This window comes from Lepidochelys kempii, chromosome 14, assembly GCF_965140265.1.
Source record: "Lepidochelys kempii isolate rLepKem1 chromosome 14, rLepKem1.hap2, whole genome shotgun sequence".
Classification (NCBI taxonomy): Eukaryota; Metazoa; Chordata; order Testudines; family Cheloniidae; genus Lepidochelys; species Lepidochelys kempii.
In genome coordinates this window covers 28,178,615-28,203,385 of record NC_133269.1, presented here as the reverse complement: position 1 = coordinate 28,203,385, position 24,771 = coordinate 28,178,615, and the positions used below count along the sequence as shown (strand labels likewise).

Here is a 24,771-nt window from a genome sequence, read left to right as displayed (position 1 = left end):
ACTAATCTGACTGTCCACCGGGTGCAGACAGGGTCGCACCCGCCGATAAGATGCTCCCCCTTCCGAGTCACAGGGAAAACTGCTCAGGACCTGGAAAGAGAGGTCCGGGACATGCTGGCTTTGGGGGTGATCCAGCCATCTGCCAGCCCTTGGGCCTCGCCGGTGGTGCTGGTCCCCAAAAAGGACGGGTCGGTCCGGTTCTGTGTGGACTATCGGAAGCTCAATGCCATCACTGTATCTGATGCCTACCCCATGCCCAGGCCGGACGAGCTCCTAGACAAGCTGGGAGGAGCTCGGTACCTTACCACCATGGACCTTACAAAGGGCTACTGGCAAGTGCCGCTGGATGCAGATGCCCGACTGAAATCGGCCTTTATCACCCCTCTGGGGCTCTATGAGTTCCTGACCCTGCCTTTCGGCCTCAAGGGAGCACCGGCCACCTTCCAGCGCCTGGTGGACCAGCTCCTGAGGGGGATGGAGAGTTTTGCCGTGGCGTATATTGATGACATCTGTGTCTTTAGCCAGACCTGGGAGGACCACGTGTCCCAGGTTAGACAAGTGCTGGACCGACTCCAGGGGGCTGGGCTGACTGTAAAAGCGGAGAAGTGCAAGGTGGGGATGGCGGAAGTATCTTACCTGGGCCATCGGGTGGGGAGCGGCCGCCTAAAGCCGGAACCAGCCAAGGTGGAGGTGATCAGAGACTGGCCCGCTCCCCACACCAAAAAGCAGGTCCAAGCCTTTATTGGGATGGCAGGATACTACCGAAGATTTGTGCCCCACTTTAGCGCCATCGCCACCCCCATCACGGAGCTATGCAAGAAGGGGAAGCCAGACAAGGTGGTCTGGACCGAGCAGTGCCAGGTGGCTTTCCGGGCGCTGAAGAAGGCTCTGGTCAGTGGCCCAGTTCTGGCAAACCCAGACTTTGACAAGCCCTTTGTGGTGTTCACCGACGCCTCAGACACGGGACTGGGGGCGGTGTTAATGCAGGAGGATGAAAAGGGGGAGAGACACCCCATCGTGTACCTGAGCAAGAAGTTGCTACCCCGGGAGCAACACTACGCGGCCATCGAGAAGGAGTGCCTGGCCATGGTGTGGGCCCTCAAGAAACTAGAACCCTATCTCTTCGGGCGGCACTTCACCGTCTACACCGACCACTCTCCCCTGACCTGGCTGCACCAGATGAAAGGAGCCAACGCCAAACTCCTGAGATGGAGCCTGCTCCTGCAGGATTACGACATGGACGTGGTCCACGTGAAGGGAAGTGCCAACCTGATAGAGGATGCGCTGTCCCGGAGAGGGGGCCCCGAACTTCCCCAGGTCACTGGTCAGCGTGACCCCGCTCAGTTCAGTCTCAAAGGGGGGAGAGATGTGACGATGTGACTCAGCAGGGAGGGGGGAGTGTTGACCTGGGAATGTGCCCTGGGGATGGGAGACCTGAGAACCTGTCACCTGAGCCAGGAGGGGGAGGGGGAGGTGACACCTCTGCCCAGGAATGTGAACAGGGGCTGCAGCAGGGAACCTGCTGGGTGAGTTTAGTTTCAGTTTGGGGCTGGGGAGAGGAACACAGGGAACCCCAGGGCTGGGGTCTAAGCTCCCTGCTCCCCCAGAAGGACGTGATTGAGGGGTCCTGGTTGTACCCACAAGCTCTGTTTTTGGACTGTGTTCCTGTTGTCCAATAAACCTTCTGTTTTACTGGCTGGCTGAGAGTCTCAGTGGATGCCAGGAAGAGGGGTGCAGGGCCTGGACTCCCCCACACTCCGTGACACCCCCACCCCACCTCTGGCTGGCAGCTGGAGTCCAGGCAGTTGCAGGGAGCCGTGGATGACCCTCCACTTGCCTGGGGTGGGGGGCTGAGAGCAGCCCCTGGTCCATATCCCTCCCCCAGTCTCCCTGCCCAGAGCAGGTGGAGGGTCTGTAGTTCCCCACAGCTGCGGCTCTTATCATGGCCCGGCTGCTGCTCTGAGGCCCTGCTACCAGCCAGAGCCGGATCTTGGTAACAGCCCCAGGGCAGCTCTGGGGAGCCATGGACCCTCCGTCTGCCATTGGGGGTGGGGTGGGGTCTGCCTGACCCTCCGGGCTCCTCTCCCAGAGCGTCTGAGGGAAGGAGCAATCGACAGAACGGTGCATGTTCCAGGGCAGCTCCAGCCCCGGTGCTGTCAGTGAGACGTGTCCTCCCAGCCCTGCCTGACGGGTCTTTCTGTTTCAGACCCTCCTTGTAACTGCCAGAAAAGTCCAACCTGTGGAGTTGTGGTTGCACTGATAGTTGTATCGTCTGCTTTGATCGCTGCCATCATTGCTCTGGCAGGTGAGTTCCCGGCTTCCGCCCCGCTCCCTTCCCCTCCATCTACGATCTCCGTGCATCCCATTCCCCCTGACCTACCACGCTCGATCTCTCCTCCCGGCCTGTCTGGCTTCTGCCCCTGGGACAGAGGATTCCTGGGGGATGTTCCTCCATGACCCTCCTCCTGCTCCCTCCCAGACCCCTGCACCTGGGCACTCTCTGTGTCGGGACGATCTGACTGATATTAGCCCCCCCAGCCCATCTCTGAGCACTTTGGGTCCAAGTCACCTTTGCCACACGCCGTGAAGCAGTCCCTGACCAGGGTGTCCAGTGGGACAGGGTGCAGTGCAATGCTGAGCCCTTTGCCTTCCCTGCTGAAGGAATTGGCGGCTGTGATTGCAGAGCCATTGGCCAGTATCTTTGAAAACTCGTGGCGAACAGGGGAAGTCCCGGATGACTGGAAAAAGGCTAATGTAGTGCCAATCTTTAAAAAGGGGAAGAAGGAGGATCCTGGGAACTACAGGCCAGTCAGCCTCACTTCAGTCCCTGGAAAAATCATGGAGCAGGTCCTCAAAGAATCAATCCTGAAGCACTTGCATGAGAGGAAAGTGATCAGGAACAGCCAGCATGGATTCACCAAGGGAAGGTCATGCCTGACTAATCTAATCGCCTTTTATGATGAGATTACTGGTTCTGTGGATGAAGGGAAAGCAGTGGATGTATTGTTTCTTGACTTTAGCAAAGCTTTTGACACGGTCTCCCACAGTATTCTTGTCAGCAAGTTAAGGAAGTATGGGCTGGATGAATGCACTACAAGGTGGGTAGAAAGCTGGCTAGATTGTCGGGCTCAACGGGTAGTGATCAATGGCTCCATATCTAGTTGGCAGCCGGTGTCAAGTGGAGTACCCCAAGGGTCGGTCCTGGGGCCAGTTTTGTTCAATATCTTCATAAATGATCTGGAGGATGGTGTGGATTGCACTCTCAGCAAATTTGCGGATGCTACTAAACTGGGAGGAGTGGTAGATACGCTGGAGGGGAGGGATAGGATACAGAAGGACCTAGACAAATTGGAGGATTGGGCCAAAAGAAATCTGATGAGGTTCAATAAGGATAAGTGCAGGGTGCTGCACTTAGGACGGAAGAACCCAATGCACAGCTACAGACTAGGGACCGAATGGCTAGGCAGCAGTTCTGCGGAAAAGGACCTAGGGGTGACAGTGGACGAGAAGCTGGATATGAGTCAGCAGTGTGCCCTTGTTGCCAAGAAGGCCAATGGCATTTTGGGATGTATAAGTAGGGGCATAGGGAGCAGATCGAGGGACGTGATCATTCCCCTCTATTCGACATTGGTGAGGCCTCATCTGGAGTACTGTGTCCAGTTTTGGGCCCCACACTACAAGAAGGATGTGGATAAATTGGAGAGAGTCCAGCGAAGGGCCACAAAAATGATTAGGGGACTGGAACACATGAGTTATGAGGAGAGGCTGAGGGAGCTGGGATTGTTTAGCCTGCAGAAGAGAGGAATGAGGGGGGATTTGATAGCTGCTTTCAACTACCTGAAAGGGGGTTCCAAAGAGGATGGCTCTAGACTGTTCTCAATGGTAGCAGATGACAGAACGAGGAGTAATGGTCTCAAGTTGCAGTGGGGGAGGTTTAGATTGGATATTAGGAAAAACTTTTTCACTAAGAGGGTGGTGAAACACTGGAATGCGTTATCTAGGGAGGTGGTAGAATCTCCTTCCTTAGAGGTTTTTAAGGTCAGGCTTGACAAAGCCCTGGCTGGGATGATTTAACTGGGAATTGGTCCTGCTTCGAGCAGAGGGTTGGACTAGATGACCTTCTGGGGTCCCTTCCAACCCTGATATTCTATGATTCTATGATTCTATGTTGCTCTGAGGTTACCAGCCTGGCCTTCCTGGATCTTCAGGTCACGCCTGTGGCCGGGCGGCAGGTGCTGCCCTGTTATTGAAATGAGCCGGAGAACTCAGTCTAGACCCCTCCACCAGCGCAGTGTGGAAACCCCCAATCGCTGAGCGTGGCCATGAAGGCTCCCGTAGTACCATTCACACCCCCGGGCTGCCCAGACAGCGTGTGCTCGTGCAGAGGGCTTCTGTTTGCCGTGAACATGAACCCTGCTGTATCCCCCCGTCGTCTGAGGCAGGGGGTGTTGGAGACTGTCGGGGGTGGGATTTCTCTATTGCCCTGGGATCTGATCCCTGGGCCCCAGGAGGGTTTAGCAGCTGGCAGAGGGGATTTAATCCAGGTCTGTCTGCATTAGTAATCCTCTGTGCCGATGTCATGACATCCGTGCAGTTGAATTGGGGCAAACCGCTAAAGGAGACGCACCGCACTGGTGCACAAAGCAGCTTGCCTGTGTGCAGTTCGCTGCAGGAAGTTACCAGAGCGAGCCGCACTGCTCCAGCGCATCTCCAGGAGGTGTTTGCCCTGATGTCACTGCGTCACTGTGATTATACCGGTGCAGCTTGTTTGGATACAGATGGGCCCTGAATCCCAGCTCCCTGCTGTAATGGCAGGCTGTTGCAATGGGCAGCATTGGCTCTCACTGTGTAAGGTGGGAATCTGTGAGCTTAGGGTTGGTTACACACCTGCAGGTGCAGGGAGCTCTGCAGAACATGTGGCATCTGACCTGGAGATGGATGGTGGAGACAGCCTGTGCCATCAACTGTTAGTCACTGACTTCTCTGCTGAGTTCAGTAGGGGAGGGGTGTGGGCTACCGTGCACTGGACAGTTAAATCTACAGGGTCAGACATGCCTTGTGCGTGAGGTGAACACATGCTCGTTTTCTGATCACCGCTGCCACGTTTCCTAACTCTTCCCGACTCAGAGTGTCTGTTCCACGCTGAGCGCCAACCACATGGGAAGGCTTGAAAACCAGCTACCGAGTTACTGTGGTGCAAACAAAAGTGATGTGCTCAAAAATGTCTGGAGGGGTTTGAGTCCGACTCCTCTCAACTAGACAGGCCTTTCAAATCCTCTTTGGTGTCACTTATGGGTGACCCCCCTGCTGCTCTTTCATGGCTCTGAAAGGGTTACACTGCTCTGAGGGCTTCCAGAAAGTGCCTTTCTTGCTGCTGTGTTTGGGGAAAGAAAAGTCTGCAGGTAGGAGGTGAATAAAGTTCCATCATTCCTGGCCCACAGTGCAACAGGTCACTTCCCGTGGCTGTGGTTTCTGGCACCCCCTTGTGGCTTTCATGTCCCTGAGTGAAAGTTCCCACGTTCTTCTCAGTTGTTCACCTGCTGTTTGTTGCGAGGTTGAACGTCCAGCTGTTGATCTTGTGCCTGTGGTGAAATGCTCTGAGCTGTGTCAGTCCCTCCCAGGCTGGGAGTGTCCCTGGAATCCTTCTTGCCAGGCAAATTTATTGTGACAAACACCTCTGTCCCCCTGTGTCTGATTGCCCTGGACCAGCCCCAGCTGGGGATCCCAGTAGGCTTGGCAAGCCGGTCAATTGACTGCCTGTTTGGCCGCAATCAAATGCTCCAGCGAGAGCCCTGGGGGTAGGAGTAAGCCTGCCTTTCGGATTGCGCCTTGGAGCCTCACTGGTGTTTTTCAGAACTTGGTTTCAGTGTTTTGCCTTTTTTTTTTCTGAGTTAAAATAACTCAATGAAGTACAGGAGTACTTGTGGCACCTTAGAGACTAACCAATTTATTTGAGCATGAGCGTTCGTGAGCTACAGCTCACTTCATTGGATGCATACCATGGAATATGCATCCAATGAAGTGAGCTGTAGCTCACGAAAGCTCATGCTCAAATAAATTGGTTAGTCTCTAAGGTGCCACAAGTCCTCCTTTTCTCCTTGTGAATACAGACTAACACGGCTGTTACTCTGAAACCTGTCAGTGAAGTACATTTTTTAAAAAAAATTAGGTAGATCCGTATCTATCTAAAGCTAAACCTACTGGAGAGAATGACGTCTTGCTCTTTTTAGTTACGGTTCTGATAAATTTAGTATTTTAAAATATCTGACCACTATCTGACACATTTGACTGGTCAATTGACCAATTTTTGTACCAGTCAAATGCCCAATTCTAGGTGCAACTCTTACCCTCCGTGTGACTGTCTCATTCTCAGTGCTGGCATCTAAGCTTTCATCAGCTGATCTGTGCCCCCCTGCTGGACCCTCGTGCCCAGACAGCTGGGTCGGATACCGAGGGAAACGCTACTATTTCTCCGAGAGGGAAGGGAGCTGGACCGACAGCCAGAGCCGCTGCTCTGCACCGGGTGCCTCCCTGGCTGGGATCGACAGTGAGCAGGAAATGGTGAGAGACTCTCGAATTGCCAGACACTGGCCTTGGCTCAGCGGCGGCTGCTGCAGTAGGACCTGGTCTCTGCCCCGTGGGGTGAGCAGCAGCTCTGAGCCCTCCCGTGCTGGGAGGCCGGAGTGAATGAACTTCCAGGATCTGAATCCCAGCCCTGGCTGGGCCCAGGGCCCTACTGTCAGTGTGTGATCACAGGGATTGCCCATTCTCCGCTCCCCCCTCCCCAAATAGGGAGACAGCTTCTGCCTAGGGCAGGGCTGGCTCAAGCATCTGCTGGCCTGCTGGCTGCTGGAGTGGGACCGAGAACCCAGCCAGTGCTCCTGTTGTGGGGATGGGAAAGGAGCAGCCAGCTGAGGAGGCGGGGGAGGAGGGGATCCTCTCACATTGACCCCTCCCACTTCAGCTTGACTCGCTCCCTCCTCCTGCCTTGTTGTGGTGAGCGGTGGCTGATCTGTGAGAAGAGACGTCTCTGCAGAGAGTTCAGACCCAGCAACTGCCCCCAGCCCAGGGGGACTTGGGGTGTGGGTGATTGGGAGCACTGGGGCGGGGCTGCTGTGTGCAGTGGGAGGGTTAAGACTGCCCGGGTGGTCTTGTGCTTTGCAAGAGGGAGGGGAAAATCCCCCCCCCCCGAAAATAAACTGAGCGCCCTTCAATATGCGACTGGGATTCTCTGCAGCACAGAGCCCTGGAGGGGCGGTGGGGGGAGCACGGGAGCTGGGGCTGATACCTGCTGTCCCTCGGCTTTCTTTAAGGCATTCCTGCTGCACCATAAGGGTGTCTATGACCACTGGATCGGCCTCCGGAGGGAGCAGGGTCAGCCCTGGACATGGGCCAACGGCACCAAATTCAGGGACCTGTGAGTCTCTCTCGCCCCTCTGGACTAATTCCCTGGGCTTGGGGGTTCTGGTGTCTGAGCGGTTTGAGCTCAGGTCGATCCACCATTCAGTGCTAGTGAAACCACCAGACACGGCCCTGGTCCGTTCGCGTCCTGCGTGTATCGGAGACCGATGGGAGCCGGCGTGTCCCTGAACTCTCGGCTCCTCCCCGCAGCACGGTGCTGGGCCGGAGACAGAGCCCGCCATAGCCAGAGGTGCCCTCGCAGCGCGCTGGGATTTCAGCTGGGACACTCGCTGTTCTCCCCCAGCCCTCTTCAGCAAGGTCCCTGGGGTGTCTGACCCCCCCCGGGGAAAGGAGGCAGCAGGGAGCTCAGGTTAACAGTGGCTGCTAGAGAGGGCAGCATGCCGAGCAGTGCATGGCAGGTGCAGGTCCCGCTGGGGATTGCAGCCGGCAGGTTTGAGTGACTTGGCTGGTGAGGCCTCTGAATCCGCAGCAAGGCACCGATGTTAAAGGAGCCTGTGGTTCACAGGTGCTGGACGCCTGGGGCTCCCACGGGAACGGGGTACAGTAGTGATGGCTGCCCAGCCACCACCCCGCGATGGGTTTCAGTGGGCTCCAAGTGTGATCACAAAACCTTGAGCCCGGAGAAGGGTTTGAACCCCGGAATTCAGCACTAGAAGCATGAGCCTCTGCCATAGGAGCGAAAGAATCCACTTCTTTAACTGAACCCCCCCCAGATTGATAAAGCTCTTACGCAGGCCAGCCATTAGAGGGGGGTGGAGACCCCCCACTTCCCTGGTCTGGTTTACTTCAGTACTTTGAAAACTCAGGCTGTTATGGCGCTGGGTCAGGGCTCCCCAATGGACAGTCCCCATTCTGCTGTATTGGACCCAACCTTTGGATCGCACCTGCTTCCAGCCTGGGTCTGAATAGCCTCCAGACACTGTCCCGAGTTTGGGCCTCTATGGCCCTCTCCTGGGGTACAGACTCCCTGTCTGGTTCCCTCCTTAGGAGGTGGGACCCTGCAGATCATCTGCTGTAGGACCCAAAACCAGGTCTGAACCCTCCCAAACCTCCCGAGAGGCATGTTGTCCCTAGAGCTCCACCCTCCACTCCAGATGAACTCTGGGAGGGTCACGTGAGGATTACAAACAAGGCTCACATGCTTTCACAAAGGAACTTCTTCAACACTCTCTTTTTCCCTCATCCCCAATGGAAAGCTCGAGAGTTATAGATCAATGGAAAAGGAAACCCCTGAATGCAATTTCCTCTTTCAGTGTCATCTTGGTTCTGCTCCGTGTGTTTCAAGGAAGTGAGATCCCTCCTGCCCCCAGCTTTTCCTGCTTGGTCGTCTGGTTCTGGTCTGCCCCTCTTGTTCGAGGACCGGTCCCTTTTGACAATCAGTCTAAGAAATTCTCTCCATCCTCCTGGGGACTTTCCATTCTCCAGCACCCCTGTGGGCTGCTCAGCATAGAGGGTCACAAATAGTCAGTGGTTCTGCAAAGCCCCCGCTGTCCTGAGCTCTGCTCCTGAGGGGCTGGGAGAGTAGCTGCTCCGCACTCAGGCCTGCACTGTGGAGAACGGCTCCCCTGGCTGGGACTCGTGTGAAATGCCCGGCCTCTGCCTGACTGCAGCTCCCTGGCTTCTGTGTTGCAGGTTTCAGATAAGAGGAGGAGGTGACTGTGCGTATCTTAACAACGAGAAAGGGGTCAGCAGCTCACGGTGCTACATGGAAAGACGGTGGATCTGTAGCAAACAGTGGAGGTGTATGTGATGAGGCCAGCAGCCCAGGCCCAGGTGAGTTCAATTTCAACAGCTGGAGATGGTGGTGCAGGGTACGGGGAGACTGAGGCACATGTGCCGGGCTGGGCTACCTACACTCAGAGCCCTGGGTATAAACAGAGAGACTCAGCCTAAGCAATTGCTTGGGGCCCCCAGCAGTTCAAGGGGGGGCCCTAGTCCCTTTTTTTATTATAAGAACTTGTCTGTTTTAGTATTGGGGGAGGGGCCAAAAGGCAACTTGGGGGGAGGGAGAGGACGGGATGGGGCGGGTCAGAGCCTCTCCGCAAGCTGGAGAGAGAGAGAGAGAGACACACACACCCCCCCAGTGCCTGTCTTCCCACTTCCACATTGTAAGGTGGGGGGGAGGACCGAGGGGACGGGGCCTCAGGGGAAAGGGTGGTGCAGGGGACGGGGCCCCGGTTCGGGCTCCAGTGGTCCCCCCGCCCCCCCAACACACACACTTTTAGGTACTTCCACTGCCCCGGAAAGCCGAGTGTGGGGGGGACTGGGCTGTCGCCCCTCCGCAGCCAGCTGCTGCACACAGGGCCTGCCGGGGAGGGGCTGCGGCTCGCCAGGAAGCTGAGCCCGGGCAGGGATCGGGCTGCTGCTGCCGCCCCTCCCCAGCCAGGCTCTGTCCAGCAGCTGGCTATGGCCACTTGCTCCCTGCCTGGGGCCTGGCTGCCCAGTCTCTGTGGCACAATCAGTTAGCGCATTCGGCTGTTAATCGAAAGGTTGGTGGTTCGAGCCCACCCAGGGACGCAGATCTGCTTTGGGGGGGTAGGGATAGCTCAGTGGTTTGAGCATTAGCCTGCTAAACCCAAGGTTGTGAGTTCAATCCTTGAGGGGGCCATTTGGGATCTGGGGCAAAAAGTGGGGATTGGTCTTGCTTTGAGCAGGGGGTTGGACAAGATGACCGGCTGAAGTCCCTTCCAACCCTGATAGTCTATGAACAGGGGGAGGGGCGGAGCAGCAGGAGGACACAGCCCCGCCTCTGCCACCCACATGTCTGGATGATGCGCCTAATATGGTATCATACGTCACTGGCCGACAGTCTATAGCGGGGGTGGTCAAACTACAGCCCGCGGGCCAGGGGACCCTCCTGTCCGACCCCTGAGCTGCTGGCCCGGGAGACTCGCCCACTTCCCCGCAGCCATAATCCGGCATAATCCCTGCACAATACTGCACATGTGAAATGTACCAACCACTTCCCACTCACTCACTGGATACCATCTAACCGTAGACTTTCCCTTACCCACCATTCAATCCACAGCCTGCTCTGGCATCCCACCTCACTGCTGCCAATCCCCATGGCAAGACCCCCCCAGTGCCTTGCTTCTGAGACAACATAACAAGTTTGCAACAAAATGAGGCAGACTGGATCCTTAAGGTACAAGGCTTCCTGCGCTTTGATGGGGTGGGGGCAACCCCTGGTTTCCTCGTAGCCCAGTCACAGCTCGGACACTCCTCAAACTAACGCCTATCACATCTCTCGACCTGCCTCACCCTTCAGTACAGCTACAGGTCCCACAGAGAGTGCAGCCGCTGTACATGCCGATAATCCCAGTGCCTATTGCCTGCTCCAGGGAGCAGAGTTGAGGTTGCCTGGGCATGGACCTTAACTCTGTAATTCCCAGGTTTCTGATGCTTGAGTTTTGCTGATGCCCACGTCCTGGAAGGGAAGGAGCTGTCCCTGCCTGGCAAGCCGGACCTCTGCCTGCATGAAGTCTCTGCTGTTTAACTGATTTCAGATTCCTGCCCCTGGTTGGAGCTGAATTCACCCTTCTGCGGGGTGGCGGGGTGGGGGGCAGTCTCTCGGAGCGAAAGAAAAGAATTAAGGTCAGAAAGGACCATTCTGTCCATCTTCTGTGCAACACAGGCCCTAGAACGTCACCGAGTGCTTCCTCCAGAAAACCTACGACATGGGACTGAGCCAGAGCACGTCTTCTGGAAAGACATCTCCATGCATTCGAGCCAGCTGGTCAGAAACAATCTTTCTTCTGCAGTGACGTGAAGTTAAAGGACATGGAGACGAAGAAAACCTCGACTCGGGTTGTTGCTGGAGCTGAAGCAGAGAGGCCAGGACAAACACGGCTAGGGCCCAGGACTGACTATCAGCAGATCTGCCGTTTTCTATTTCTGGCTTTTTGACCATGAGCGAATCACTTTGCTTCTCTGTGCCTCAGTTTCCATCACTATAAAATAAAGCTAATCAAGGTTATGTTTTTTTCTCTCCTCTTTTTCAAGGCGGGACACTTAGAAACATTTGGGGCCTGTCAACGCTACCGGACCAGAGTGTATATGTAAGCTGATGACCCCCACATGTTGTTCAGAAGCTATGGATGACACAAACTCCTAAGGTTGTTATGTGCTTAGCCCCTATGGCACAGCTGGGCCGGGCGGCCTTTTCTCACTGTGCTGTGTGGAGCAGGTTCTGGGCACTGGGGATATGAAGAGGCTCTCGGGGACTAATTCTTTAAAATAAATATCAATGAACTGCAACCCAAATAATAAATCACTGCTGCTAACATTGGTGGGTGATAAAATAGTAGTGGAGTGGTAATTAATGATGAGGACAGGGCAGTGACACAGAGCAATCGGATCCCTTGAGAAGCTGGACCCATTCAAAGAAAACAAGTTTGAAAATAACCAAAGGAAGGGTCCTATAGCTAGCAACAAAGCATGCAGGCCACACCTACAGAGTGGGGAAGTGTATTCAGGAAAGCACTGACTGTGAAGAGGATTTCGGGGCCATGCTGGGCAAGCCATTCAACATGAGCACCCAGGGTGATGCTGTGGTGAACAGGGCTAAAGCCATCATTAGATGTATGAAAAGAGCAGTGAGGCGCAGAGGGAGGTGACACATCATGAGGAAGACTGATCATGGAATCCTGCATCCAGTTTTGGCTTCCACCTTTGAAAAAAGATTTTGAAATATTGGAGATGGGGCAGCAAAAAGCAATGAAACGTTTTGAGGGTTGGAGAAAAATGCCTGCGAGTGAGCTATTGAAAGATCTCATCCTGTTTAGATGATAAAAAAGATCGGGAGGTGACGTCATTGAAGTGTTGAAGTGACTTCATGGAGAGAAAATATCGGGTATTAAAGGGCTCATGAATCTAGCAGAGAAAAGCATAACAAGACCCAGTGGCTGGAAACTCAAAAGAGACCAATTCGTATTCGAAAGAGGGCACACATATTCAACCATGAGGATGAATCACCAAAGGAACAAACTAGAAAGGGAAGTGATGGGAATTCCCCAGCTCTTGATGTCTTCTAATGAAGACTAGATGCCTTTCTGGAACGTGTGTAGTCAAAAACTAGCTCCTATGCTCTACAGAAAGCATGTGATATGCAGGGGGTCAGATGACATGCTCTAATTGTCTCTTCTGTCCATAAAGTCTGTTAATTTATGAAAAACTGAGCATAGCATGGGGAGAAGCCTCTGATGTTTTACTGTGTGGTTGGTGTCATCCCCACAAGGAAGAGTCATTGCGTGGGGTAATCCAGGGGAAGCAGCTGAAACATCCAGTGTGGCTGGACAGGGGCAGGACATCAGCACTGCAGGGGAGGGGTGGGTGTGGCAGTGACATCACAAGGGCCTTTGGCAGGACCTCAGCCTATTGGACAAAGGTGGTGGGGAGGTGATGACCTCACAGAGAGATCTTGACATCAGCCAGGCAGGACAGGGGTGCAGGACAGGGGCAACCTTGGAGATCCCTGTGGCTTTGCTTCAGCACGTCTCCTTCTCGAGGTCTCTCCTGGAGGACTGAGAGAGCATTCACTTGCACGTACGTGAGCGCAAGGAGGACCCTCTTCGGAGTTTTCTCCTTTTCTTTTAGTGGTTTTGCTAGAAAACAGACCTCCCTGTATAGAAGGTAAGAGCCTCGGAGAAGTTTGGAACCTGCTCAGTCTGATCCATCAGGTGCCAGCTGATTTTTAGGAAAAGAAAACATTAGATTGTGGGGGCAGCATTTTATTTCCGACCTAGGACTTTGTCCCTTAGAATTACTGGGGACATTGGGGTTTCTCCTTTTTGTTTTCCCTTTTCCTCTGTCCCGCCTACCTTTCTCTTCTTGCTTCCTTTGTCCTTTTCCTCTGTTCTCCTCCCACCACCAGGAGCTCTGTGGGTGGGGCGGGGACCGGGGGGGGGGCGGTTGTGGGAGGCCCTCACGGAGAGGTGAGATTGGACTAGTGCTCCGAGAGTGATCCCCTCGGTGGTGACCAGGGCTATTCTTTGGGCTATTTGATGAGAACCCTTAGCCTCCCACCCCTCAAAGTCCCAACCTTGATTGGCTGAGGAGGGGGGTATTAACAGGGAGGAAACTCTGGTCTTTGTTGTTCTCTTTTATGACCAAGCAAATAAGTCACAACCAGTTAGATGTTTGACCAATGTGGACGCTGCTCTCCATTCATTGTCTCAGAGCAGTTCATGATCCTCTCGAACATTCCAATTCTTCTGAAATAATTGCTGAATAATTACTAGGAACAATTGTTGGTCTGTAGCTTTTTTGAGAGCAACTCTGCTACTGACTGGCTGCATCAGCTGAGACAAGTCACTGCTCCTTTCTCAGCCTTCGTTTCTCCTTCTGTCAAGTACGAATAACAATCCTCTCCCACCTACCTCGCCATGGGTGGATGATGGGGATGCACTGAAGAGTGTCACTCGGAGCAGTGCAGACTAGGGGGTGTCCTATCACACTGAGCCATAGCAGATTATGACCTAATATTCGATTTTATTTGTATTTTATTGTTTTGAAATTGTGAAGAGCAGCAACTACTTAGCTCAGACTGAAGCATCTCATCTAATTTTCCAGAGCATAGTGTCTCTCCTTTGTGTACGATGAGACAGTTTAATGCACTATGATAAACAGGAGATGCTCTTCTTTTGCAAACAAATATTTTTGCAAAGAATTTTCCTCCTACTTGTTACGATTTATAGAAACAAAGTGGTTTCGTCTGAATGGATTTTCTGACAGAAAACGGTTTCCATGAAAATGTTCACACCTTATTTCCTGGGCTTTATCCCTGCCTCCGGGGGGTTGTTGTCTGTTAGTTAGAACAGGAGTTAGGACTGTTGTCTTCTCTTTCTGGCTCCGTCCTCATTTTGCTGTGTGACACCTTAGGTAGGTCCAATGGGAACAGGGTCAATTCTCTTACTCCAGGCAGCAGGGAGCCTGGGTGAGATAAGGGATGTTAAGGCCGTCTGCGAAGGAGAAAGGGATGTTTCCAGGTGTTGAATGTCAAGAATTCTAAACTTTGCTAAAATGGCTAGTCTCGAGAAACAAGAACTAGTTGGGGCCAAACTTTAACCATTGTCTTTTTTAAAGCCCATTCAGGGATGTGAGTCCCAGAGAGCCTAGAGAGGGGGAGCAACTTGCCCAAAGTCCCACAGATCAATAGGCAGCAGTGGAAGCAGGAGTGACACCCCCTCTCAAAGGCAGGGGGACCAGACGTTAGGGCCTGGTTGCAATTGCCAGCTGTGGGAGGGAGTGTGCGGCAGTGGTTAGTGAAGGGGTCCATCCATGGCTCTGACACTCAATGTGACCCTGAGCTGGAAGCTGAGGCCCGTTTGCCTAGAGTAGGGTTGGGGTCCCATCACTACAGCCCAGCGGGGTTGGGAGGCTCCAGGAAGATGTGTAAAGTGCTGGGATGTCAGGATCCTGGAGGCGCTGTCACCTCCGCCCTAGGGCCGTGTTCTGCATCCCCCTGCTGCTGGCTGAGTTTCTCCGTCCCTTGGCAATAAGACAAATTCTTGTTTTTACAGCCAGTCGATTGCCCTCGTGTCATCACCCTGCCTGCTGGCTGGGCAGGGTAACTCCTGAGGTCACCACCCTCTCCAGCCTGCCTTGGGCTTGGAGAGTGAGGAGGAGGGCGAGGGACGTCTGCTGACCCTGAACATCCGCCATCCATCATCCCATCACTGAGAGCAAGTGAGTGGCATTCGGATTCCTCGGTGTCTTCCCGTCTGTGTGGGGAGAGGCAGAAAGAGGGGAAGAGAATATCTCCAAAGGGGGATTTCATTTGCAAACAGCCCCGAAGAGCTCCTCTCTCTTAGACCAGGCAGGGGCTTCAACAGAGCCGTCTCCAGTGTGTTTGGAAAGGTTCCAGCAATGGGGCTCCCAGCCCTTCCCTTGTGGGACACTGGTCCCCAGGCTGAGAGTCTCTGAGCTGGGCCAGACCCTGTGAGCTGCTGAGCCTGGAAATCAATGGGGAACGAGGAGGGCCCTGGTCTTCCTGTGCTTAGGGTCTCAGTGACTTTGACATGGGGAATGGTTTCCCAGGAGAAGTCCGGACACCTGGGTTCTGTTCCTTCTCTAGCCTGGGCGGGAGAGTGGCCTGGGACGTCAGGAGGGGGCTGCTTGTCCAGAGTAACCGATGGTCTTTGGGACTTACGCCATTGCTGGAAAAGGATGAGACTTCCTGGCTATTGCAGCAGCAGGGATTATGAGGGGAAAGGTTGGGAGCAGATCATGCAATGAACTCCTGCCCGTGTGTGTAGATGGCACTCCCTGCACTCCTGTGCGGGCAGAGGGGGCGGCTGTGGTTGGAGGAGGGAGGAGGAGGGACGGAAAAGGCCCAGGAGTGAAAGGCTGCCTTGAGCCCAGTCTCACCCCTGCTCCCCGCTCGGTTCCAGGATGGCCAGGCTCCTGCGGATGTTGCGGAGGAAGGCTCTGCAGGTGGCCCCAGAGCCTGAGGGAAGCAGCTGCCACCTTCCCAAGGGGCAGAGCAAGCCCTGCGTCCCCGCTGGCAGGGAAGCAGCTCCCGTCCAGGCCAGACGGCGGAAGTGCCCGGCCTTCTGGAAAAGGACCCTTGCTCCCGGCGCAGGCGCCAAGCTGGGAGAGGCTCCGACCAGGCCCCAGTGGAGCTGGCCCAGGCTGCGGTTTGGCAGACGGGACCCAGCCCAGGAGGGGCGCCGGGCAGGGTGGCTCTGGGGCTTGTTGTGTGGGCAGCAGCGGCCCCAGGAGCCCAGCCCTCCTTCCCATCAGGAGGCCTCGCCCTGCCCGCTCTCTGAGGCCCTTCCAGCCCCCGCCGGCCAGGAGGGGGAAGGTCCCTGTCCCAGCACCGGCAGCTCAGCCTGGGACAGCGGCAGCACCTGGGCCTCTGGCAGCAGCCAGGCCGACGGGCGCCACTGCTTTGTTCCAGGTGAGGAGCCAGGCTGGGCTCCGGGGGGGCTGAGGATGGGATGTGAACAACCTGGGCCCAGAGGCTCTCCCAGGGATACGGGGGGGGGGGTCCCCAGCCCAGGTGTCTGGCCTGAGCCCTGCGAACCCCACGGACAGCAGCAGCCGTCACACAGCTGCCCCTTCCGCACGGGGACCTGGGGGTGGGGGCGTGAAGAGCTGCTGCCACTTGGTCCTTGCTGCTCCGGGCGGGGGGAACAGGCACCTCCCCTGGAGTCCTGGGCAGGGGAGGGGGGCTCTGCTCTGGGCTTCGGCAGCTGTTGGGGGCTGAAGGCATCCCTGAGAGGGAGGTTTGGGGCCCCATCTGCCCTGGGGGCCAGAGGTGGGAAGGGGGGTCTTGAATCCTGCTCTGCCCACCACGCCCCTGTCCTTCCCTCCCTGGTGCAGGGACACCCCTGGATTCGGAGCAGGAGGAAGGGGTGGACATGGCCAAAGATGAAGCTGCTCTCAAGCTCATCCGAGAGCAGCTCCAGTGCAGAGATAAGGTACAAATGTTCCCCACCTGGGCTGGAACCAAGATTGCCCTGTCCCTTCCCAGCATCCCCACCCCCTGCCGAGGTTCTTGTCCCTCCTGATCCACCACCCCTAATGGGACCCTTTTACATCCATTATGTGGGACCCCCAAGATGGGGGTGTTTATCCCACAACAGCCGAGGTCGTCTCCCCCGACAGGCACTGTCCCAGTTCCTGATCCTGCTTGTGTAGGAGTGGTGGGGGATTTGGACAATCGGTGGGTCCCCACAATCCCCCATTGAGGCCTGAGCCCTGGAGCTGGTTTGGGTGGGGCAGGAAGGTCCCTCGCTAACAGGTTCTCTCTCGCTATCCCCCACTCCTGGTGGGTCCAGGATGAGGGGCAGCAGCTCCTGTTCCTTCAGGCCATCTACCCCACATGTCTGGCTGCACGGGAGAGAGGGGAGGACACACTGGAGCCGCGCTGCTGCAAGGCGGCTGTGGTGAAGAGGATCGTGGTGAGTGAGACACGCCATACGGCAGCTGGAGGGAGGGGGGGAATTGTGGGGCTGGGGGGCAGCTGAGAGTGGGGGACAAGGAATCACATGGTCCCAGCTTGGTCGTCGGGATGGGGCTGAATGGGGACAGTTTTAACAGGGAGGAGGAGAGAAGGAGATTGGGAGTGAGCTGGGCAGGAATCCGGGAAGGGGGACAAGTCGGATGGGCAGGAAGGAATCGGGGGAGCGGGAGGTGGTGAGGGATCCTGCTGGCCATGTGGGGCACTGGCTGTGTCATCTCCTCACTGGGAGGTGTCAGTCGGGCCTGAATCTCACACGCTCCTTTGTCTCCTTTGCGTCTCACAGGAGCTCATCGAGGAGCTTCCCGATGACTCGTCACCCAGCGCCGTCCTCGCCCACTCCCTGGCTGCAGTGGGCAACCTCTGGTACTGAGACAGCCCCACCCCCCCACCCCGCCGGCTCCCCTCACCCCAGTGCTGCTCAGGCCAAAGGCTGGGAGTCACCGTCACTGTCCCTCCCAGGTCACCTCCCAAGAGTGGCACCTCTGGCAGAGATGGTGGGGAGGGAAGGGTCACTCCCTCCTGGTGGGGCTCTTCTTTTCACTCCCATAACATGACAGGGGCCTTGGGGAGGGGCTCATTCCCGGGCTCAGATACAGGAGGGGCAGCAGGCTCCAGGGAACAGGAGCCATTCCTGTCCTGCCACTGTCTGTCTGGGACGCCTTGGCCTTGTCATTCCCTAGCTAAGTGCCTCAGTTTCCATTCTCACCAGCCTGTGCCTCTATCCCTGTGGCTTGGTGTCCGTGTTGGCCACAGTCCCACCCCCGTACTGCACAGTCTAATACCAGCTCCTCTCTCTTGCCAGCACCATGAAACCTGCCCTGGAGCCAGCCCTAGAGACCCACCTCTTGCGAGCTGCCCTTCACTCCGTCTTCACCCTGGGCACGGAGAAGGACACCACCGACATCCAGGTACCTCCTCCTCCTCCATCCTCTTACTTTTCCAGAGTGCTCCTTGGTCCCTGCTCCCTTGATTCACTGGAGCTCCAGATTTACGGGTGGGGTAACAGAGTTGGAACAAGCTGCAGGGTTGGATCCTTGCCTCCAGCAGGTTAGAGATTGCCCCTCCCTGGGGGATTTCTTTCTTTCTTTCTTTCTTTCTTTCTTTCTTTCTTTCTTTCTTTCTTTCTTTCTTTCTTTCTTTCTTTCTTTCTTTCTTTCATAAGCCCTGTTTTATCCAGAAGCCCAGCTTCCATCCATAGCAACTTGGCTGTTTCATACTCTTCTGCTAAAAGGCACTCTGCAGAGACCTGCTAAGCTCATGGATCAAAGGTCCAGGGGTCATCAATTCTTGCGAATTGCCTGCCATGGGATGTGAAGGAGAGAGGCCAGGAGATGTGTTTGGGAGTCTCCCCATTGCTTCCCAGAGACCCCTCTTCCCATCCTGTGGCAGGTATAGGCCCAGGTTCCCTAACTCTGACCCATGCTTTGCAGGCTCTGCACAAAGTCATCCCAGAGGTCCTGGATGCCATGCTGGGGAACCTGCTGGCAGAGTCCCCAGACACAGACAGGCTCCACTTCATCTTGGAGGTGAGCCCCATTTCACCTGAACTCTTTGGGGGACTGGTAAGGAGAGACTGGAAGATCCATTTTCTACTGGGTCCTCCTAGCTGGGTCCCCAGTGGGTCATCCTTGGTTGGGGAGGTCAGTGCAATGCAGTGTCAGGTCCTTCCTTCTTGAGGGACAGAGGAAGGATCTGGGATTTCAAGCCAGAGCTTCTGCCTGGTTCTGCTGAGCACTAACCACAGGGCTTCTGGTTGTCTTGGGGAGTGAGAGTCTGAAAACCCACCCTTCCCCCACCCCTCCAACACACACACCCCATGAGATTTGGGAGATGGTTCTCAGAGAAGAGGCACATGCTCCTTCCTAGAGAAACAGGAGGATCCCAGGGAATCAGCCCTTCCCTCTGATCTGCTCTGAAATTCCTGGGGGGATTGTGTTCTAAGTCACTCCCTACATCCCCCCAAGGATTTTCGTAGCAGGGAAGGGCCGAGGGTTCAGTCTCCTTTCTGGTGAACTGTTCAGGAATCAGGAGTTCTGGAAGGAGGGGACCAGCCCCGACCGCGAACATTGTCCCAATCGAGAGAGACGCTGACAAGTTGTGACCTGTAGGGTAAAAGCTGCATCCTGGGTGAAATAATCCCCTTCTAAAGCTCTGCCACCAAGGCCTCAGATATTCCCCCCTGAGCAGAATGTCTCAGGCCCCTGGGGCTGGGGGCGTGGGGAGCTCATTTTCAAAGCAGGTACACCTGGCCACTGAGTCTGACCTGCCTCCTTTCCCCGCAGAATATCAACTTGTGGGTCGTGTCCAGGGTGTCGCAGGAGCGAGCCAGGGCCATCAGGAGCAGCACAGCCCTGCTGAGATACACAGTCACCCTCCCTGAGTTTGACGTAAGTGAGCTCCGACCCCAGCTTGCTGGCTCCAGCTGGTGGCGGGCTGGCTCCAGCGGGCTGCAGAATTTGCTGCTGCCGGGGCTGTGGGTTAGGAGGGTTCTTCATGGGGAGGCAGAGTCAGAGCAGGGACTGAGCTAGGCTTGAGTCAAGTTCTTCTTGTCCTGGTTCAGTGTTGCCCCTGGGCCTTTAAGGGGCCCATGCTCCAGTCCCTGCTTGGCATCCCAAAGCAGCTCCGGGCTCCCTTGGCAGCAGAGCAAATGAAGGGTCGATCTCAAGCTCCTCTCCCCCAGCATCTCCTGCAGAGGAGCTAAGGGGAAGGAGCCCTCTGGCCCAGGGGAGCTGACAGGAAAATGCTGATGGAGTCCCCTCTCCTCTCTCTTCCATTAGATCTCTGCCGAGTTCCCCAGGATGGGTCACCATGTGGCCCAGCTGGCTCTATTTGTCAGCGATCCAGACAAGGACATCAGCCGGCAGGCCAGGGAGGGGACTTACCGGCTCTACCAGCTGCTGCTCCGACAGAGGGGTAAGGAACCCAGCTGGGACACAGAACCCAATAGGGGACTGAGAGTGACCGCAGGTGGATAATGGGACCCCAGACCATTTCTCTCAGACTGACCCAGGCTGAAGGACAAGTCTCTCTCTGCCTTTGTTCTTCTCCACTCCACTGTGGAGCCACCAATGGGATTGGAAGGACACAGAAACTGCAACCAGAATGAGGAGAAAAGTCTCTCTCTCTCTCTCTCTTCCAGGCCTGACCATACATGACGCAGAAGATCTCTGGTGCTATGACTGGCACCAGGACAGAAGGCTCTTAGGCTACAAGAATACAGCCAGAGTGGGGGAGGTAAGGGCACTGTGCCAGGGCATGACACAGCTCAGGGGGTGTGGCTGGCTGGGTTCCCTGCAGTGGATGCCTCCTGGAGACAGGAAAAGAGCCCACTCTTTATTTCCAGCTCAGAGTTCCTCATCCAGCAACCAGTGGGATAGGCTGGTGCTAAAGGTCCCACATTGGAACCTCGCTAGTTGCCGTGATTTGAGTGCCTTACATGGCTGCATTGCTCCGTGGCATAAGGAGGATCCCCGGGTGGGTGAGTTAATATAGGATTATGGTTCTGGGTGTCTCTCTGCTCCTTGTTCCCCTGGCTGATCCCCAAGTGTCTGAGAGGAGAGCCCTGAATCAGTCAGTCACGATTGCTTGATCAGACCCTTGTTTAATTCCCTGCACCCTGTAGAAGCAGAGAAAGGAGGTGGGCTTTGCCCAATTCCATTGCCGGTCAGGAAGCCGAATGCCCCAACCTGGGAACTGGGTAGGGGACATAGTGAGCTCCAGAGCTAATATGGACCACATGCGCGCCCCTCATGTCTCCAGACCCGGCCAGGGAATGGCAGAGTATCTGGACCTCAGCCACTGTTCCAAAGAAGCACATTGTCACTGACCCAAGTTGCGGCTACTTGCTGCACAAGTAGAAAATCAAAGACACCCCCCCGCCCCCGTCTCACAACTGTGGTGAGAATATTCAAACCTTCCAACACACCGTAACACAGTGCCCCCAGCCTGGAGTCAAAGGTGAAATGGGTGATTGCCACAACATCACAGAGGAGGCCCTGGAGTGGCTCCTGGATCGACAAGGGCATCGACAGAACGCTGCTCCACAGATGCCCCGTGAGAGAGACTGTGTGAGCTTGTCCTGCCTCACACAAGCTGAATTGCTGTCGCGGAAGAAAAGTCTCCGAGGAGTGTCTGGGATGGGGACTGGGCCATGAGTCTCCTTGTCCTTGTCAGGCTGCAGGTTGGATTCCCTGTGAAGAAACCAAGGAGATGCAGAGGCCATTCCCAGCAACGAGAGAAATCACTAAGCTGTGGGGAAGAGACCTTTGGTCTGTCAGCTCCAACTCCCTCCCTATCTCCCCCCACATACACTCCTCTAGCCACTGAGATGCAGGAGATCTCTCTGCTGGAAGCAACACAGGGTCCCCTGTCGTCTCTGTGCCCTGCACAGCAGAGTGGGCCTGCTCACACACATTAGAGATCCATTTCCAGCCTATCCTGGCCCCTGACAGAAATTGCCCTTCCGAAAGAGCCACTGGAGGCTTTGGTCCCTCAGCATCTGCCACCTTTTAATAAAGGGGCTTCCCTGAGCCCTGGGACCCTGAAAGCCTCCTGGGGAATGAAGTGCCTTGGCCACAGCAACTCTCTTCCCCGCCCTTTGGGGCACTAGACGCCATTGTACCGCCAGGACTTGGAGGCTGGCTCTGGGCAATCTGCTCGAGTCCCGTGTCCTCTTGGTTTTAGGTCTTTGGAAAATTCTTCTCCATTGGTCAGAAGAGATCCTTCCTGCAGACAGCAGTGCTGGCCATCCACGACCCTCTGTTGCGTGTCAGCCAGGCTGGGCTGGTGCTCGTCTACTCCCTCCTGGGGGAAGCGCAGCAACTGATGGGGGTCACGGTAAGCAACTGCAATCAACTCAGGAGCTTGGGGTGGGGGCCAGGGCCTCATTCCCATCCTATTGCCATTCGCTGGCCCGTTCAGCAGGGCTGCCATCCTGTGGCTTTAGCTTTTGTCCCTGGGGTTACTTGGGGAAAGGTCTCAACCTCTCCCCATTCCACTTCACTTCTGCCAGAATCCCTTCTCCCCCCGCCACCCTGCTAGAGCCCCCGCCCTGCCCTACCTGGGTGGGGATGGAAGTAGGGGTGGAGGAGAGGGTTCTAGGAACTTGAGCGGTCTCCCCAGGTGGGGTGGAGGTGGAACAGCTGTCAGGGGCACCGATGGGGCGGTGGCAGGAGCCCACCCGACAAGGAGGGGGGTTGGTATTGGAGGTCACTAGAGAGGACAGCAAGCCTTCATCCTGGGCGTCCGGAGGGTGAATCCACCACTCAGACATGAGCAGTTGCTGGGTGGAAATGATGGTGCTGCTTCCAGGTGCCCTTAATTTTCCCTGATTCCTGGGGAGTGTCTCCGTCTCTGACATGTTCTCGTTCCCCTGCAGCACGAGGATGTCACAGCCAAGGTCATGGGCCAGCTTCACATCATCAGGCACTTGCACCAGATGCCCGAGGCGCTGCAGGGGCTGTGGCTCGTCTGATGCTCTTAAAGGTTCCCCTCCCTGTTCAGCAAGTCCCGCTCCCTGCTGCAGGTACTGCTCTGTCTCACTGTAAATGCGGGGCTAGTGGAAGCGGAAATGGAGGCCCCTGGCACTCACAGAAATTCTCTGCCCTCTCTGTGGAGCTGGTCCTTCCCTCGGCCCCCCAAATTCCTTCATCTGGGGCAGGAGCTCTTTCCCTCCCACCCATACCCCTCCCCTCTTTCCTTGATCTCACCCCCATCCCATTCCCCGTGCTCCCAGGCAGAGATCTTCCTGCCCCATATGGCGCAGAAGGACCTTTGTGTCAGGGCGACAGACTGTCTGCCCAACTGAAGCTCAGGAAGCTCCACATTTGCGGAGGTGAGGATGGGACAGAGCCTCAGGGCTAGCTTCATCTCCTGCCCTTTATTCTTCCTTTGGCCCCTCTAATGGCTCTCAGAGTCTGACATGAAGAGGAGCCTCCTCCCCCCGTGTCTTCTAGGCCCTGGGGTGTGTGACAGCCTCCCAGATGGCTGCAGTCAGAAGCTGAACCACCTCAGGGAGCAGTGGGGGCAGGTCCCTTGTCCGAGGAAACCAAGCAGTGGTAGTTCTCAAAGAGGCTGAGAGGGAAGACCCCGTTCCCTCATGGAGGTAAGAGCCATTGACTTCTTTGGGCATCTGGGTTTCTTGGGGGAGAAATGGGATCCCTGCTGCATAGCCTGGCTGGGAGCTTCCCCCATCCCTGGGACAGAGACATCTCCATCAATGTGCCACCCTTGTTTTTTTCCTAGCAGGAGGCTCCCCAGAGAACTCCTCAAAGCTGTTCTCTGGGACCGTTTCTGGGAGGAGACTCCCTTCCCTCAGTCTCCAACTCAATCATGCAGTCTCTTTCACCTAACATCTCCACTCTCCAGCTCCACTTCCCGCAGCAGGACAAACGGACCTTCAGCTCCTAGAGAACAGACTCTGACCTCCTTCTGATCAGCAATGGGGTTTCACCATCCCCTCAGCAAACCTGTCAGCCGGGCTGGACCGGATTTGGAGTCCAGGGTAGGACTGGGTTCTCTCACCGTCCCTAAGGAAGGGGACACAGAAGACCATGGAAACCCAAGAAGGGCAGGCCGAGCCGAAATCAGGCTGAGGCAGAACTCCCCACGAGGGTGGAAGACCTTTTTTCTGTTCAAGACATTTTTGGACTTTGTTTGGAAGGAGCACGACCCAGGAAGGAGTGGAGTAAAGGCCAGTCACCTGGTTGGAGAGCTGAGTTCCCAGCCAACAAACTGCAAGAGTGAGTATCAGCGGGGTTACTAGCCCAGCTAGAAAGCCGTGACACGAGGCCTGGCCAGCATCTAGCGGTGAGTGAACTCTGGTACGCACCTGCTTCCATTCTGGAAACAGCCTGGTATTGGAGAGTGGGTGGGGAGAGCAGGGAGGTGGGAGGGGTTCCTGAGGCTGGGGTGAGGAGGAAGCTGTGGGGCTGGCAGGGGAAGGACATGGCTCAGCTTGTGGGAGGGATCCTGCTGGCTGTGTCTGGAGTCCTGTGTAGCCTCTTCTGTGGGAAGTTCCCATGGATCAGTGGGGCCTGAATCCCTCCTGCTCCTTTGGTCTCTTTGGGCTTCACAGGAGATGTCTGGTGAACTGCCCTTGGACTCTGGGCCCAGCACTGCTCAGAAATTATTCGCTACCTTCAGAGAGACAGGGCACAGCTCAGCCTGTTGGGTAGGCTGGAGACTCACACTTCACTCAAACACCCAACGCTGAGGTGCTTTGGGAAGCACAGTAACAAAGAAGAGATTTAAGTGAAACTAAGCAGGAGAAAGAGACAAATTTCAAACAGACAAAGAAAACAAAACATACGTTGTAGTGACTTAAACTGAACCTTAACAAGTCACAATCTTTGCCTTAGCAGTTTCCAGACTAACATCTCAGC

General features: G+C 55.7%; 2 protein-coding genes and 1 non-coding gene across 3 annotated transcripts in view; all 3 read left to right on the top strand.

Moving 5' to 3' along the window:
• The window catches only part of LOC140898101 (C-type lectin domain family 2 member D-like), a 49,723-nt gene that overhangs the window by 10,783 nt on the left and 14,169 nt on the right, over positions 1-24,771 (top strand). The window contains exons 3-5 of the mRNA XM_073311554.1: positions 2,207-2,305; positions 6,374-6,561; positions 7,314-7,417. Coding sequence (XP_073167655.1) covers positions 2,207-2,305; positions 6,374-6,561; positions 7,314-7,417 — 391 coding nt within the window. The remainder of the gene's footprint in view (positions 1-2,206; positions 2,306-6,373; positions 6,562-7,313; positions 7,418-24,771) is intronic.
• Positions 9,866-9,939, top strand: TRNAN-GUU (transfer RNA asparagine (anticodon GUU)). Its single transcript has one exon. It is a non-coding gene; the product is annotated as a tRNA-Asn (tRNA).
• LOC140897980 (maestro heat-like repeat-containing protein family member 7) lies at positions 16,273-22,862 on the top strand. Its single transcript, XM_073311340.1, has 10 exons — positions 16,273-16,321; positions 16,747-16,844; positions 17,205-17,327; positions 17,673-17,738; positions 18,820-18,915; positions 19,672-19,776; positions 20,167-20,302; positions 20,529-20,623; positions 22,073-22,225; positions 22,767-22,862. The coding sequence occupies exons 2-10, from the start codon at positions 16,785-16,787 to the stop codon at positions 22,860-22,862; spliced, it is 930 nt and encodes a 309-aa protein (XP_073167441.1). The 5' UTR covers positions 16,273-16,321; positions 16,747-16,784.

Excerpts from the sequence above, each read along its gene's own strand:
- LOC140897980 (XM_073311340.1), top strand. The coding sequence starts at position 16,785 with ATGGCCAAAGATGAAGCTGCTCTCAAGCTCATCCGAGAGCAGCTCCAG. Across the intron at positions 17,739-18,819 it reads TCGCCCACTCCCTGGCTGCA|GCTCTGCACAAAGTCATCCC; the intron begins GTGGGCAACCTC and ends CATGCTTTGCAG. Across the intron at positions 19,777-20,166 it reads TCACCCTCCCTGAGTTTGAC|ATCTCTGCCGAGTTCCCCAG; the intron begins GTAAGTGAGCTC and ends CTCTTCCATTAG.